This window comes from Erythrolamprus reginae, chromosome 10 (assembly GCF_031021105.1).
Source record: "Erythrolamprus reginae isolate rEryReg1 chromosome 10, rEryReg1.hap1, whole genome shotgun sequence".
NCBI lineage: Eukaryota > Metazoa > Chordata > Lepidosauria > Squamata > Dipsadidae > Erythrolamprus > Erythrolamprus reginae.
Genome location: NC_091959.1, coordinates 44,785,888 through 44,802,000, shown reverse-complemented (window position 1 = coordinate 44,802,000; position 16,113 = coordinate 44,785,888). Strand labels below are relative to the sequence as shown.

At 42.9% G+C, this 16,113-nt stretch overlaps 2 protein-coding genes across 4 annotated transcripts in view; one reads left to right on the top strand and one right to left on the bottom strand.

Annotated features, from left to right (window-relative positions):
* CFAP73 (cilia and flagella associated protein 73) overlaps positions 1–16,113 on the top strand; it is a 31,568-nt gene that overhangs the window by 5,169 nt on the left and 10,286 nt on the right. For 2 of the 3 annotated variants that reach the window (XM_070762977.1, XM_070762978.1), the window contains exons 3-7: positions 1,633–1,737; positions 3,773–3,973; positions 6,430–6,651; positions 7,757–7,915; positions 10,770–10,910. In XM_070762977.1, the coding sequence (XP_070619078.1) occupies positions 1,633–1,737; positions 3,773–3,973; positions 6,430–6,651; positions 7,757–7,915; positions 10,770–10,910 (828 nt within the window). Of the gene's footprint in view, positions 1–1,632; positions 1,738–3,772; positions 3,974–6,429; positions 6,652–7,756; positions 7,916–10,769; positions 10,911–14,435; positions 16,072–16,113 lie in introns of those variants that run through there. The other variant, XM_070762979.1, reaches the window with a different exon arrangement.
* The window catches only part of DDX54 (DEAD-box helicase 54), a 36,597-nt gene continuing 34,881 nt past the window's right edge, over positions 14,398–16,113 (bottom strand). Inside the window, exon 20 of the mRNA XM_070762976.1 lies at positions 14,398–14,722. Within this exon, the coding sequence (XP_070619077.1) occupies positions 14,490–14,722 (233 nt within the window). The 3' untranslated portion in view covers positions 14,398–14,489. The remainder of the gene's footprint in view (positions 14,723–16,113) is intronic.

The window sequence follows — 16,113 nt, the reverse complement described above, 5'->3', positions numbered from 1 at the left end:
CATGAGAAAATATTATTTTACTGAAAGAGTAGTAGATCCTTGGAACAAACGTCCAGCAGACATGGTAGATAAATCCACAGTCACTGAATTTAAACATGCCTGGGATAAACATAGATCCATCCTAAGATAAAATGCAGGAAATAGTATAAGGGCAGACTAGATGGGCCATGAGGTCTTTTTCTATGGTCAGTCTTCTGTGTTTCTAAGACACCAGGTTTTGTATGCCCTGTCGGTACCACTCCTGGTTCTGGTCACAAAGCCATTTCTGCTTTGTGGCTTCACCCTGTGTGCCCAGCAACTAACCGTACTTCTGTCGACTGCAGATTCTCCATCAACTGTACACAAACGTTGGTGAATGTTCCCAACAGTTTCTCTCTCCGCAGTGAGAAATTCAATGATGACACGCCCTGCTTGTAACGTACATCACTTAACAGATACCATTTCGAAACAAGGCTGCAGCTAGGCTATCTATCTGGAGAAACACAAAATTTACACACACGCACCCCTGACAATTCAAATAATGTATATCTAAAGTTTTACATTCGTACTGCCTGAGAAAAAAAATGGTGCATTACCTTAGAAACATAGAAGATTGATGGCAGAAAAAGACCTCCTGGTCCATCTAGTCTCCCCTTATACTATTTCCTGTATTTTATATTAGGATGGATCTGTTTATCCCAGGCGTGTTTAAATTCAGTTCCTGTGGATTGACCAACCACGTCTGCTGGAAGTTTGTTCCAACCATCTACTACTCTTTCAGTCAAATAATATTTTCTCACGTGGCTTCTGATCTTTCCCTCCAACTAACCTCAGATTGTGCCCCCTTGTTCTTGGGTTCACTTTCCTATTAAAAACACTTCCCTCCTGAACCTTATTTAACCCTTTCACATATTTAAATGTTTTGATCATGTCCCCCCTTTCCCTTCTGTCCTCCAGACTGTATAGATTGAGTTCATGAAGTCTTTCCTGATAAGTTTGATGCTTAAAACCTTCCACCGTTTTTGTAGCCCATCTTTGGACCCGTTCAATTTGATCAATATCTCTTTGTAGGTGAGGTCTCCAGAACTGAACACAGTATTCCAAACGTGGTCTCACCAGCGCTCTATATAAGGGGATCATAATCTCCCTCTTCCTGCTTGTTATACCTCTAGCTATGCAGCCAAGCATCCTACTTGCTTTTCCTACTGCCCGACCACACTGCTCACCCATTTTGAGACTGTCAGAAATCACTACCCCTAAATCCTTCTCTTCTGAAGTTTTTGCTAACACAGAACTGCCAATGCAATACTCAGATTGAGGATTCCTTTTCCCCAAGTGCATTATTTTACATTTGGAAACATTAAACTGCAGTTTTCATTGCTTTGACGATTTATCTAGTAAAGCTAAATCATTTACCATATTACAGACCCCTCCAGCAATATCAACCCTATTGCACACTTTAGAGTCATCGGCAAATAGGCAAACCTTCCCTACCAACCTTCCCCTAAATCCATTTGCCTTTTGGGACAACCATGACCTGGATGATGGAGAATCTCCATGGACTTGACAAGTTTTGGGTTTTCTTTGTTCAAACGCATTTGACCCGATCTTTTCTTCAGCTACTCTCCTCTATCTCATCCTCTCCCTTTGCAGGAGTTCCAGAAGAAGATGGAATATCTGCAGCAGCGACGGCAAAAGCTGGGACACAAGGAGGGTCAGCTCAAACAAGCCATCCTGAAGTTTGACAAGTTCTTGAAGGTTTGTGGTCAGGAATGAAGATCAGCACTAGAACGTAGAACCACAGGACTGGGAGGGACACTGGAATTCGTCTAATCCAACCCACATAGGAGTGTAAGCAATCTTCGGTGAAGAGTAATCCAGCATTTATTTATTTATCCCATTTTGGGAAGCCCCCATCTCCCTCACAGAGGGACAATAAAATATGAAAACAGAACATAGCATAATTGGGTTGGAATAGAATAGAATATATGAAATGGAATGGAATGAGTGGCTTGGAGTGGAGTGGAGTGGAATGAATGAATTAGAATTAGAAGAGAAAATAAGGAATGGAATGGAATTAGAACTAGAACAAGAATAAGAACAGAAAATATGGAATGGGATCAAATGGAATGGAATTAAGTATGATTGCTGAATGTTTGGTTAATGAGTTAATTTTTTAGGTTAATCTTCTTTTTCTAATTGTTTTTAATATTGTAGTAGTAATTGGATTATATTACCGTTCTTTTTAATATATGCTGTGAGCCGCCCCGAGTCCTCGGAGAGGGACGGCATACAAATCCAATTAAATAAATAAATAAAATACATAAATTAGAATTAGAGTGGAATAGAAAATATGGAATGGAATAACTGGAGTGGAATGGAATTAGATTTAGAATAGAAAATATGGAATGGAATTAGGAATTAGAATGGAATAGAAAATATGGAATGGAATTAGAAATAAAAATAGAATTAGAATTGCAATTGAATAGAAAATATGGAATGGAATAGAAATAGAAGTAGAAATAGAAATAGAACAGAACAGAACAGAATAACTGAGTTGGAAGGGACCTTGGAGGTCTTCTAGTTCAACCCCCTGCTTAGGCAGGAAATCCTACACCACTTCAGACAAATGGTGATCTAACATCTTCTGAATAAACAATCTCTCACTGCCAACCCACACTCAGTAAAAGACCTTGGAATACTAATATCGAATGACCTAAGTCCTAAAGCCCACTGCAACAATATCGCCAAAAAGCTGCTAGAGTTGTTAACCTGATCCTATGCAGCTTCTGCTCAGGCAATCTCACACTACTCACAAGAGCCTGCAAAACTTTTGCCAGACCCATCCTAGACTACTGCTCATCTGTCTGGAACCCATATCACATCTCAGACATCAACACCCTAGAAAATGTCCAAAGATATTTCACCAGAAGAGCCCTTCACTCCTCCACTCAAAACAGAATATCCTACGAAAATAGACTAACAATCCTGGGCCTTGAAAGCCTAGAACTACGGAGCCTAAAACACGATTTGAGTATTGCCCACAAGATCATATGCTGCAACGTCCTACCAGTCAATGACTACTTCAGCTTCAACCGCAACAACACAAGAGCACGCAACAGATTCAAACTTAATCTCCAAACTTGACTGTAAAAAATATGATTTCAACAATCGAGTTATCGAAGTGTGGAACTCATTGCCAGACTCAATTGTGTCAACCCCTAACCCCCAACATTTCTCCCTTAGACTCTCCACGATTGACCTCTCCAGGTTCCTAAGAGGCTAGTAAGGGGCGTACATAAGTCCACTGGTGTGCCTTTCGTCCCCTGTCCAATTGTTTTTCCTTTCTCTCACTTATCATATATATTTTCTTTCTTTCATATATCCTCTCCTCTAAGTTCACTTTACACTTACCGGTATATACATTACTACATGTCTATTTTTCTTCCTATGTATTTGTGTATTGGACGAATGAATGAATGAATGAATGAATGAATGAATGAATGAATGAATGAATGAATAAATAAATAAATCTTCTTTAAAACTTCCAGTGTTGGAGCATTCACAACTTCTGAAGGCAAGCTGTTCCACTGATTCATTGTTCTAACTGTCAGGAAATTCCTCCTTAGTTCTAAGTTGCTTCTCTCCTTGATTAATTTCCACCCATTGCTTCTTGTTCTACCCTCAAGTGATTTGGAGAATAGCTTGACTCCCTCTTCTTTGGGGCGACCCCTGAGATATCGGAAGGCTGCCATCGTGTCACTGCGATCGGGGACCATTTTCTCTCTTGCAGGAGAACGATGCCAAGCGGAAGCGAGCGATGCAGAAAGCTGAACAGGAAAAGAAACAGTTGGCTCAGAAGGACGTGGAAGCAGAACGGCTCAAAGCGGAAATCACCCGGTTGATGGCCAGGAAGACGAAACTCCAGCAACGCCTGGAAGCTCACAAGCCTTTCTCCGAATATCTGCAGAGAGTCCTGGAGAAGATGGAGCAGGTGACTAGGGGAGGGAATGGGAATGGGGAGGACCCTTGATAAAATTGAACGGGTCCAAAGACGGGCTACAAAACCGGTGGAAGGTCTCAAGCATCAAACTGATCAGGAAAGATTAGATTAGATTTATTGGATTTATATGCCGCCCCTCTCCGTAGACTCGGGACGGCTCACAACAATGGCAAACAATACATAGCAACAAATCTAATACTTAGCAATCTAAATTACAGTTTTAAGTTAAAAAATCCAAAAGAAACCCCAATATATAAAAAAACAAGCACACAGTCGAATCCTACACCCAGAGGAAGAGCCTTCTCTGTGGCGGCCCCGACCCTCTGGAACCAACTCACCCCAGAGATTAGAATTGCCCCCACCCTCCTTGCCTTTCGTAAGCTGCTTAAAACCCACCTCTGCCGCCAGGCATGGGGGAACTGAGATACTCTTTCCCCCTAGGCCTTTACAATTTTATGCATGGTATGTTTGTATGTATGATTGATTTTTATATAATGGGTTTTTAACTGTTTTTAGTATTGGATTTTGTTATATAATGTTTTACTGCTGTTGTTAGCAGCCCCGAGTCTGCGGAGAGGGGCGGCATACAAATCCAATAAATAAAATAAATAAATAAATAAATAAAATAAACTACATGGGCAAGGGGGAGATGTTTCAATTCCCCCATGCCTGACGGCAGAGGTGGGTTTTAAGGAGTTTCCAAAGGCAAGGAGGGTGGGGGCAATCCTAATCTCTGGGGGGAGCTGGTTCCAGAGGGTCGGAGCCACCACAGAGAAGGCTCTTCCCCTGGGTCCCGCCAGACGACATTGTTTAGTCGACGGGATCCGGAGAAGGCCAACTCTGTGGGACCTAACCGGTCGCTGGGATTCGTGCGGCAGAAGGTGGTCACGGAGATATTCTGGCCCGGTGCCATGTAGGGCTTTATAGGTCATAACCAACACTTTGAATTGTGACAGGAAACTGATCGGCAACCAAGACTTAATGAACTCCATCTGTATAGTCTGGAGGACAGAAGGGAAAAGGGGGACACAATCGAAACATTGAAATATGTTAAAGGGTTCAATAAGGTCCAGGAGGGAAGTGTTTTTAATAGGAAAGTGAACCCAAGAACAAGGGGGCACAATCTGAGCTTAGTTGGGAGAAAGATCAGGAGCAACGTGAGAAAATATTATTTGACGGAAAGAGTAGTCGATGCTTGGAACAAACTTCCAGCAGACGTGGTTGGTCAATCAACAGTAACTTTACGACTTTAATTTATTTAAACCATTAATTAAATTAAATTAATGTCAGGATTCCAAGTAACATACCCACGCCAAACGAAATTCCAAGGCAGGTGGATTTTCTCAGAGAATAGGGTTTTTTGAATATGTCCTATTAGCACGGGCTGGTTAAAAACCGACTCTAAGGTTTGATTGTAAGTGTGATAGGTTTTGTAGAATATTATCATTTTTATTGTATTGCTGGTTTAATTGCTATATTTTTTTACCGTTGTTGTATTTATGATTATTGTTAGCTGCTCTGAGTCCATTTTTGGAGTGAGGGGCATATAAATACAAATAATAAATAAATAAGTTATTAAGTGTGAAAGGGCAGCATACAAACATAATAAATACTACTACTACTACTACTACTACTACTACTACTACTACTACTAATAATAATAATAATAATAGTAAACGAATCCCAGCGACCAATTAGGTCCCACAGAGTGGGCCTTCTCCGGGTCCCGTCAAATAAACAATGTCGTTTGGCGGGACCCAGGGGAAGAGCCTTCTCTGTGGCGGCCCCAACCCTCTGGAACCAACTCGCCCCCAGAGATTAAAATAGCCCCCATCCTTCTTGCCTTTCGTAAGCTTCTTAAAACCCACCTCTGTCGTCAGGCATGGGGAACTGAGATATTCTTTCCCCCTAGGCTTCTACAATTTATGCATGGTATGTTTGTATGTATGATTGCTTTTAAATTAAGGGTTTTTAGCTGTTTTAGTATTGGATTGTCATTGTTTTTACCACTGTTGTTAGCCGCCCCGAGTCTACGGAGAGGGGCGGCATACAAATCCAATAAATAATAATAATAATAATAATAATAATAATAATAATAATAATAATAATAATAATAATAATAATAATATGTTCCTGCGTTTTTCACCTAAAAGTTTTTCACTTCCTCAAAACAATCAGTCACACGATCCGATCAGGATACAGTCCAGTTGCTAGGTGACTTCAGTCCTCTCCTTCCAAGCACCTGCTGCAATGTCCTTGGTTCTCAGGGAAAGTATTTTGTTTTGACCACAAACCTCCCCCCACTCCTTCCTATCCAATAGCTTCAGCACTGTAGCAGCGCCGAAGCCTCAAAACGGCCACAGTCAGGTCAGCTTCAGGGTTGACCTGACCTCTAGTTGTTTTTTGGGGGAGGGGGTCCTCTTTTAATTTTTTTCCACGTCCTGCAGTTTCAGGAAATCTCAGAGCTGATTGACCGGTTCCAGGCGTTGATGGCCACCCAGGTCAACTTAGTTCGGAGAGAACAACTTGCCCGTGAAGCTGTGGAGGAAGAACGCAGGTGTCTCCAATGCTACCTGGACGACAGTAGTAACCGGGTGATGCAGCAAAACAACTTGGTGGCTGAGCTCCGAGGCCGGCTGGAGCAAACCCTGGCTAAGGTCCTTGAATTGGTAAGGTCAGGACATCAGTGGAGGACAACGTACAGTGGTACCTCTACTTACGAACTTAAAGGGTTCAATAAGGTTCGGGAGGGAAGTGTTTTTAATAGGGAAGTGAACCCAAGAACAAGGGGACACAATCTGAGGTTAGTTGGGGGAAAGATCGTGAGAAAATATTATTTGACTGAAAGAGTAGTAGATGGTTGGAAGAAACTTCCAGCAGACGTGGTTGGTCAATCCACAGTAACTGAATTTAAACATGCCAAGGATAAACATATATCTATCCTGTTCTGTCGGGCTCTCTGGTAGACTCCTCCCAAAAATTCACAGGTTCAAATTTCACACACACACACACGTTTGAAAATTCAAAACAATGTTCTTTATAATGAAAATTCACTTAAACCAAGCCCTCTTTTGTTATAGCAAAGAACACTCGTCTCCAACCAAACTGGTAATTTGTACAAGTCCCTTATCAATTCTGTGATACATAGCTTGCAGCTGTGAGGCAATTCACAGTCCTTCTTCTTTCACAAAGTGAAATACACTTTGCTCTGGTTTAGTTTCAAAGCAGGGAAAAATCAGCACACAAAGATCAAAGTCAGTAAAGGAGTCACAAAACACAACAATCAGATAATCCTCCACAATGGCCAAACCCATAGGCTGCTATTGATAGCAGCCTGACTAATGACCACAGCCCCACCCAACCACAGGTGGCCTCATTTTCTTTGATAATAATTTCTCAGTTGTTGTCTAGGCATCGTTCTCCGCATGCCTGGCTGTATCATTAACTCTTGTTCCGAATCCAAGGAGGAGCTAGAGAATTGATCTCCTTCTGAGCTGTCTGACACACTCCCCTCCTCCCTGTCACTCATGTCTTCTTGGTCAGAGGAGCCTTCATCAGCAGATTCCACCGGGGGCAAAACAGGCCTGCAGCATGTGGATGTCTCCCCAATATCCACAGTCCTTGGGGCAGGAGCTGGGCCAGAGCTAACCACAACATATCCTAAGATAAAATAGAGGAACTAGTATAAGGGCAGACTACATGGACCATGAGGTGTTTTTCTGCCGTCAATCTTCTATGTTTCGATGTTTCTATGATTTTTTTCTCCTTCTCTAGGAGTCCAACTGGATTTGCATCCAGAACACGGCTGCTGGCAAGACTCTGGAGCTGGGACAGGTCAAGCTGGCAGCTCTGAACCTTTTCCAGATGGTGGCCAAGCATAGGAAGCTACCCATGAATGTGTCCAAAGAGGACACCGAAGCCCAGCTAGATGCGGTCAGCTCTTAAGAGTATTTTCATAAATGATGCTAGCTTTGGCAAAGTCACACCGTGGGAGGTTTTAAATTATGAATACGCAGACAATGGATCTTGCCAAGCGAAGTAATGTAAGATGTTTCCTCTGGCAGCACGGGCTCCAAACTGTGAAATGTTATTGACCTTTGGCTGCTCTCGGTGCCCGGGTACAAATAGCCCTAGAGTTACAACCAGTATCAGGTTGCTACCCGGTACGCACCATTATTTATTTATTTATTGGATTTGTATGCTACCCCTCTCCGCAGACTCGGGGCGGCTAACAACAGTGGTAAAACAACATGAACAATCCAATTAATAAAACAACTAAAAAACCCTTATTATAAAAAACCAAACATACACACAAACATACCATGCATAACTTGTAAAAGCCTAGGGGGAAAGAATAACTTAACTCCCCCATGCCTGGCGACAAAGGTGGGTCTTAAGTAATTTGCGAAAGACAAGGAGGGTGGGGGGCGTTCCAATCTCTGGGGGGAGTTGGTTCCAGAGGGCCGGGGCTGCCACAGAGAAGGCTCTTCCCCTGGGGCCCGCCAAACGACATTGTTTAGTCGACGGGACCCGGAGAAGGCCAACTCTGTGGGACCTTATTGGCTTGTGGGATTCATGAGGTAGAAGGCGGTTCCGGATGTATTCTGGCCCAATGCCATGTAGGGCTTTAAAGGTCATTACCAACACTTTGAATTGTGACCGGAAACCGATCGGCAGCCAGTGTAGGCCGCGGAGTGTTGCAGAAATGTGGGCGAATCTAGGAAGGCCCACGATGGCTCTCGCGGCCGCATTCTGCACGATCTGAAGTTTCCGAACACTTTTCAAAGGTAGCCCCATGTAGAGAGCGTTGCAGTAATCGAACCTCGAGGTGATGAGGGCATGAGTGACTGTGAGCAGTGACTCTCTGTCCAAATAGGGCCGCAACTGGTGCACCAGGTGAACATGGGCAAACGCCCCCCTCGCCACAGCTGAAAGATGATGTTCCATACTGCGTACTGGTTGTGAAAATTTATTTATTTATTATATTTGTATGCCGCCCCTCTCCAAAGAGTCGGGGCAGCTAACAACAATATAAAAAGACAATGTAAACAAATCTAATATTAAAAAGAATCTAAAACCCCCCAATTTAAAGAACCACTCATACATACAAGCAATACCATGTATAAATTCTATAAGCCTAGGGGAAGGGAAATTTCAATTCCCCCATGCCTGACGACAGAGGTGGGTTTTAAGCAGCTTGCGAAAGGCGAGGAGGGTGGGGGCAACTCTGATATCTGGGGGGAGCTGGTTCCAGAAGGGTTGGGGCCGCCACAGAGAAGGCTCTTCTCCTGGGTCCCGCCAAACGACATTGCTTAGTCGATGGGACCCGGAGAAGGCCAACTCTGTGGGACCTAACTGGTCGCTGGGATTTGTGCGGCAGAAGGCGGTCCCGGAGATATGGAGCAAAATCTGGCGAAGGGGACCCACGTAAAAGATTTCGGCACTTTTCCTTCTTTATTTTTCTTCTCTCTTTTTGTGTTAAATGTTTGTTTGTGCCAAGACAAAGGTACAGTACAAGATTAGTTTATCGAATAGGAATAAGATACCAGACTATGTGCTGTCTTTTTTAACTGTATAGTGCTAAAAAAAAAATAAAGGGAACACTCAAAGAACCTAGATCTGAACGAATGAAATATTCTCATTTAATAAGCCTTTGTTCTGTACAAAGTTGAGTGTGCACAACAGCAGGTGAAATTGATTGTCAATCATTGTTGCTTCCTAAGTGGACAATTGGATTTCACAGAGGTTTGATTGACTTGAAGTTATATTGTGTTGTTTAAGTGTTACCTTTACTTTTTTGAGAAGGGTAGATATACATATAGATAGATAGATTATATTTAGATAGGTAGATAGATAGATAGATAGATAGATAGATAGAGAGATAGATAGAGAGAGAGAGAGAGAGAGAGATGATAGATAGATAGATAGATAGATAGATAGATAGATAGATAGATAGATAGATAGATAGATAGATAGATTATATTTAGGTAGATAGATAGATAGATAGATTATATTTAGGTAGGTAGGTAGGTAGGTAGGTAGGTAGGTAGATAGATAGATAGATAGATAGATTATATTTAGGTAGATAGATAGATAGATAGATAGATAGATAGATAGATAGATAGATAGATAGATGATAGATAGATAGATATTATTATTATTATTATTATTATTATTATTATTATTATTATTATTATTTAGATTTGTATGCCGCCCCGCTCCAGAGACTCAGAGCGGCTCACAACAACAAAACCTTACAAATCCAATGGTTAAAACAATTTAAAACCCTTAATATAAAAAAACAATCATACATCTCATATAAACCATGCATAAAGCGTAAACGGCACAGGGGAATAATTTTCCCATGCCTGGTGACAGAGGTGGGTTTTAAGGAGTTTGCGAAAGGCAAGGAGGGTGGGGGCAATCCTAATCTCAGGGGGGAGTTGATTCCAGAGGGTCGGGGCCACCACAGAGAAGGCTCTTCCCCTGGGTCCCGCCAGATGACGGGACCCGGAGAAGGCCAATGATAAATTTTTTCCATTAAGATTTTATAAAAACCTGCGATGCACCGAGTCTGCGAAAGGTGAACCACGAAGTGGCAAGGGGACACTGTATATTCTTGGGACGCCCAGAGAGAGAAATATCTGACTCTACCTAGGATCGAACTCCCAGCCTCCTGAATGTGAGGCGAGAGCTCCACTTCTAGGCCACCGCACCACTCCTTGCACGTAACTCTTCCTCCTCCTGATTTTAGCAAAGGCCACCCTCTGTTTCTCCATCCCTCCAGGTGCAGCTTTGCATTGAAGACTTAACAACCATTCTCGCTGATTTCTGCAAAGCGGAGCCAACGCAACAACCTCCACAGCCAGAAAAAAAGACACCGTCTCAGGCCAGTACATCAGCCAGCCGGTCGCAACTTCAAACTAGGGTGCGTATTGCCCCAGCTACATTTTCTGTCACTTGCACTGCGAATCTCCTGATTTCAGGAAAATTACATTTTGCTAACGGTGAGTAGGAAGTGGCCTTGAGGGGGCCGGAGGAAAAAGCTACAGCCTAGGCCAGGGGTAGGCAAAGTTGGCTCCGCTATGACATGTGGACTTAAAGCCTTTCATGGCACCTAAAGCCCTTCATGGCACCGGACCAGAATATCTCTGTGACCGCCTTCTGCTGCACAAATCCCAGCGACCAGTTAGGTCCCACAGAGTTGGCCTTCTCCGAGTCCCGTCAACTAAACAATGTTGTTTGGCGGGACCCAGGGGAAGAGTCTTCTCTGTGGCGACCCTGACCCTTTGGAACCAACTCCCCCCAAATATCAGAGTTGCCCCCACCCTCCAAGCCTTTCGTAAGCTCCTTAAAACCCACCTCTGTCGTCAGGCATGGGGGAATTGACTTTTTCCCTCCCCCTAGGCTTATAAAATTTATGCATGGTACGCTAGTATGTATGATTGGTTTTAAATTGGGGTTTTTAAATTAACTTAAATATTAGATTTGTTTTACATTGTATTGTTATTGCTGTGAGCCGCACCAAGTCTGCGGAGAGGGGCGGCATACAAATCTGATAAATAAATAAATAAATAAATAAATAAATAAATAAAACTCCCAGAATTCCTGAGCTAGCATCATTGGCTCAGGAATTCTGGGAGTTGAAGTCCACAAGTCATAGAAGAGCCAACTTTGCTTACCCCTGGCCTAGGCAACAGAGAAGAGGCAGATGAGCTCACATTTGCCATGTTCATAGCAATGGGGCTACCTTTGAAAAGTGTTTGGAAACTTCAGATCGTGCAGAATGCAGCTGCGAGAGCAGTCATGGGCTTCCCCAGGTATGCCCATGTTACTCCAACACTCCGCAGTCTGCATTGGTTGCCGATCAGTTCCCGGTCACAATTCAAAGTGTTGGTTATGACCTATAAAGTCCTTCATGGCATCGGGCCAGAATATCTCCGGGACCGCCTTCTGCCGCACGAATCCCAGCGACCGATTAGGTCCCAGAGTTGGCCTTCTCCGGGTCCCGTCAACTAAACAATGCCGTTTGGCGGGACCCAGGGGAAGAGCCTTCTCTGTAGCAGCCCCGACCCTCTGGAACCAGCTCCCCCCAGAGATTAGAACTGCCCCCACCCTCCTTGCCTTTCGTAAACTCCTTAAAACCCACCTTTGCCGTCAGGCATGGGAGAATTGAAACATCTCCCCCGGGCCTATACAGTTTATGTATGGTATGCTTGTTTGTATGTTTGCTTTTAATAATGGGGCTTTTAGTGTTTCTTTTAAATTATTAGATTGTTATATATTGTTTATTATTGCTGTGAGCCGCCCCGAGTCTATGGATACGGGTGGCATACAAATCTAATAAATGAATGAATGATTGAATGAATAAATAAATGTGGATGTGGCAAAAAATCTTAGAAAGTTGTTAGAGCTATTGGTTTCTGGCGTGCTCGTTGGTCTATCTTGCAAGGCAAACACAATTCTATTTATTTGCCCTTTTTTCCTTTCTCCAAATATCCTTCATCTGAATTCTAGTCTCCATATCCTCAGTAGAATGGAACAGTACATACACTGCTCAAAAAAAATAAAGGGAACGCTCAAAGAACACAATATAACTCCAGGTAAATCAAACTTCTGTGAAATCAAACTGTCCACTTAGGAAGCAACATGTTCCCTTTATTTTTTTTGAGCAGTGTAGTATAGAATAGAATAGAATAATGATATGGGATGGGACACAATGGAACAGAACAGAATGAGGAGGGGGGAAAACTACAATTCATAGAAACATAGAAACATAGAAGTCTGACGGCAGAAAAAGACCTCATGGTCCATCTAGTCTGCCCTTATACTATTTTCTGTATTTTATCTTAGGATGGATATATGTTTATCCCAGGCATGTTTAAATTCAGTTACTGTGGATTTATCTACCACGTCTGCTGGAAGTTTGTTCCAAGGATCTACTACTCTTTCAGTAAAATAATATTTTCTCATGTTGCTTTTGATCTTTCCCCCAACTAACTTCAGATTGTGTCCCCTTGTTCTTGTGTTCACTTTCCTATTAAAAACACTTCCCTCCTGAACCTTATTTAACCCTTTAATATATTTAAATGTTTCGATCATGTCCCCCCTTTTCCTTCTGTCCTCCAGACTATACAGATTGAGTCCATGAAGTCTTTCCTGATACGTTTTATGCTTAAGACCTTCCACCATTCTTGTAGCCCGTCTTTGGACCCGTTCAATTTTGTCAATATCTTTTTGTAGGTGAGGTCTCCAGAACTGAACACAGTATTCCAGTTCTTTTTTCAATTCGTTATTGAAAGGGATGTCCAAGTGCCACCTCTATGTTGGTTGAGGCAGGCAGGGTTCCTTTGGGTAACATTTGTTGGGGGTCAAGGGAAAGGGAGGGTTTTGCCTTCTCTTTCTGCTCAAGATCCCCATGGACAATTGGTGGGCCACTGCGTGACACAGAATGCTGGACTCGATGGGCTTTGGCCCGATTCAGCATGGCGCTTCTTATGTTCTTAATTCTACTATGGAATTGTAGAATCCAGCACTCTTTCAGCACCCTGGACAGTACTCAAAGTTCCCTCCCCAATCTCCATCTTAAGCCTACGCAAGCCTATACAATTCTTAATTAACTCCGGAAAGCAATATTCTGCAATATGGGTACCCATTGGGGCCGTTGAGCTACGCCTAGCTCCAGTCAATGGAATGGAATGGAATGAACATACGATGAGTGTGGTTGATTGTTTTAATGCATTGGGGTTTTTAAATTTATTTTTAAATTTTGATTTTTTTTATATGCATTGTATTTCTGTACCTATTTTGTTGTGAGCCGCCCTGAGTACGTGGAGAAGGGTGGCATAGAAATCAAATAGATAGATTTATAGATGAGAGATAGAAGATAGATAGAGATGATAGATGATTGATTGATAGATGATTGATAGATAGAAGATAGATGGATAAAGATAGATAGACAGACAGACATGATTGATAGATGAAAGCTAGATACAATTGAAGATAGATGATAGAGATGATAGATAGATAGAAGATAGATAGGTAGATGATAGATAGAAGACAGATTGATAGATAGTAGATAGATGGATAGATAGATGGATGGATGGATAGATAGATAGATAGTAGATAGATGGATGGATAGATAGATAGTAGATAGATGGAGAGATAGATGGAGAGATAGATAGATAGATAGATAGTAGATGGATGGATAGATAGTTAGATAGATAGATAGATAGATAGTAGATAGATGGATAGATAGATGATAGATAGATGCCATGAAAGCAACCCCCAAGTTATAATCTGCATTTCTCTAAGCTCATAATTCAAGATAACTCTCTACTCCCAACCAATTTTAATAAACAACAAGAGAGGAAAGCGTTGGATGTATCCTGATAAGAAGCCATTTTGCAACCGGATGCTGAAATCCTTTTAATCTTTATTTATTATTATTTAGACCCAAAGTTTACACAGTAAATAAGTGGGAATCGGCCGCCGTAGCGGGAGGGGTCTACATCCGTTTCCGCAGCTTGCCTTTCTTGACATTCCCGCGACCGAAGGCCATTTGGCGCATCTCTCGCACGCGTTGCCGGCTGCGAGACTTCAAGCGCTTCATCCCACCGCCCTGCAGGAAACGTTGCTTGGATGCCTTCTTCCTTTGCTTGAAGATCTGTTCCTTGGTTTTCAGCTCGGAGCGGACCTTGCCTCGCTGGGCGGAAGAAGAGGAGGGGGCCGGATGGGGTCCTTTGGAAGGGAAACAATATATATATTTCTGTGATGCTCCTCCAATATTCCAGGGCGACTCAACAGGGGGAAAAAATCACACATAACCCTTCCCTGGTACAAGCTGTACAGGAGATGAGCCTGTAGCCTAGAGGCTAAGGCCACTGCCTTACAAGGCAAAGGCCCCAGGTTCAAACCCCAGTAAGGATGTGGCTACGTGATGAAGGCAAATAAGCCCAAAATAGATCTATAGTAGTCTTCCTTCCTTTTCGTTATCAGCAAAAATAGGTTACCCTTATAGATTATAGAACCCCTTGCTAAACTTTTTGAAGCCCATTCCTGCTCAACAATCCTGTAATTACATGACTCCAATGTGGGACAACTGGAAACTGGCTTGCATTCAATCAGTTGCAGCCCTCTGTGATCACAATGTCTATGGAGATCCTTAGTCACAACCAGGCCACATTCAAAAGGCAACTGGGTTTCATTTTTGCTTGTGAAGACATTTCGCTTCCGAATTTCAAGTTCGAGAAGACAACTGGGTTTACTTTTGGTTTTTTAGTTGAAGGCGTTTCGCTTCTCCTTTGGTTCTGAAGAAGAACCGGAGAACCGAAGAACCTTCTTGGATGAGAAGCGAAACCTCTTCAAGCAAAATAAAGAAAGTCCTATAATTGCCTTTTGGAAAAAACACCTTTGGGAAGTTTTGGATAATTATTTGCAGCTACCGGAAACGAAAAGATGAGTTTGATTATGTTGTGATTCAGCCTGAGGCTGCTCAGGGACCAGCTGTGTCTCTGCTGGCTCCATGCCCGGAGGAGGAGGACAGCGAAGAGGAGGGGGCTGAACAGTTGGACGGGGGAGAGGAAAATCAGGAATGGGATGAAGGAGAACAGCATGAGAGCCCCGGGGCAGGGGGGGGCTCTCCCCAGCCTGTAGCTTGGAGTCATTAGGTGATGAAGCACAAGCCGTCATTGACGTGCGACAGAGACGTTCAGATCAAAGAAAGGAGCAATTAAAGAAGTATTATCAGCACTGAATTAGGAACAGCTGGGCTTGGGTGTGGTCCTCCTTAGCAGGGTTTAAAAGGCAGGCAAGCCCTTGAAGCCATGTGGAGTGTTATCAGTTGGAGTTACGGTGTCCTGCTTTGTTCTCAACGTCTCTGTTCCTGGCTTGTGGCCCAGCAGTTTGGAAGACCCGTGGGAGGTGTAGGTCTGCTATCTACAGCCTCGGCTTGGCAGCAAGAATTCTGTATTGCTGCATGGACTTTTGCCTTCGTGGATATATCTGAAGATACAGCATTTTCCTGTTTGTAAGGACATTTTCTGTTACCTGTGTTTTTCTTGAATTTTATAAACTGCCTTTGCCTTTTACCGGTGTGTCTGGCTTCTCTTTTTGGGTTGGTATTGGCTTCT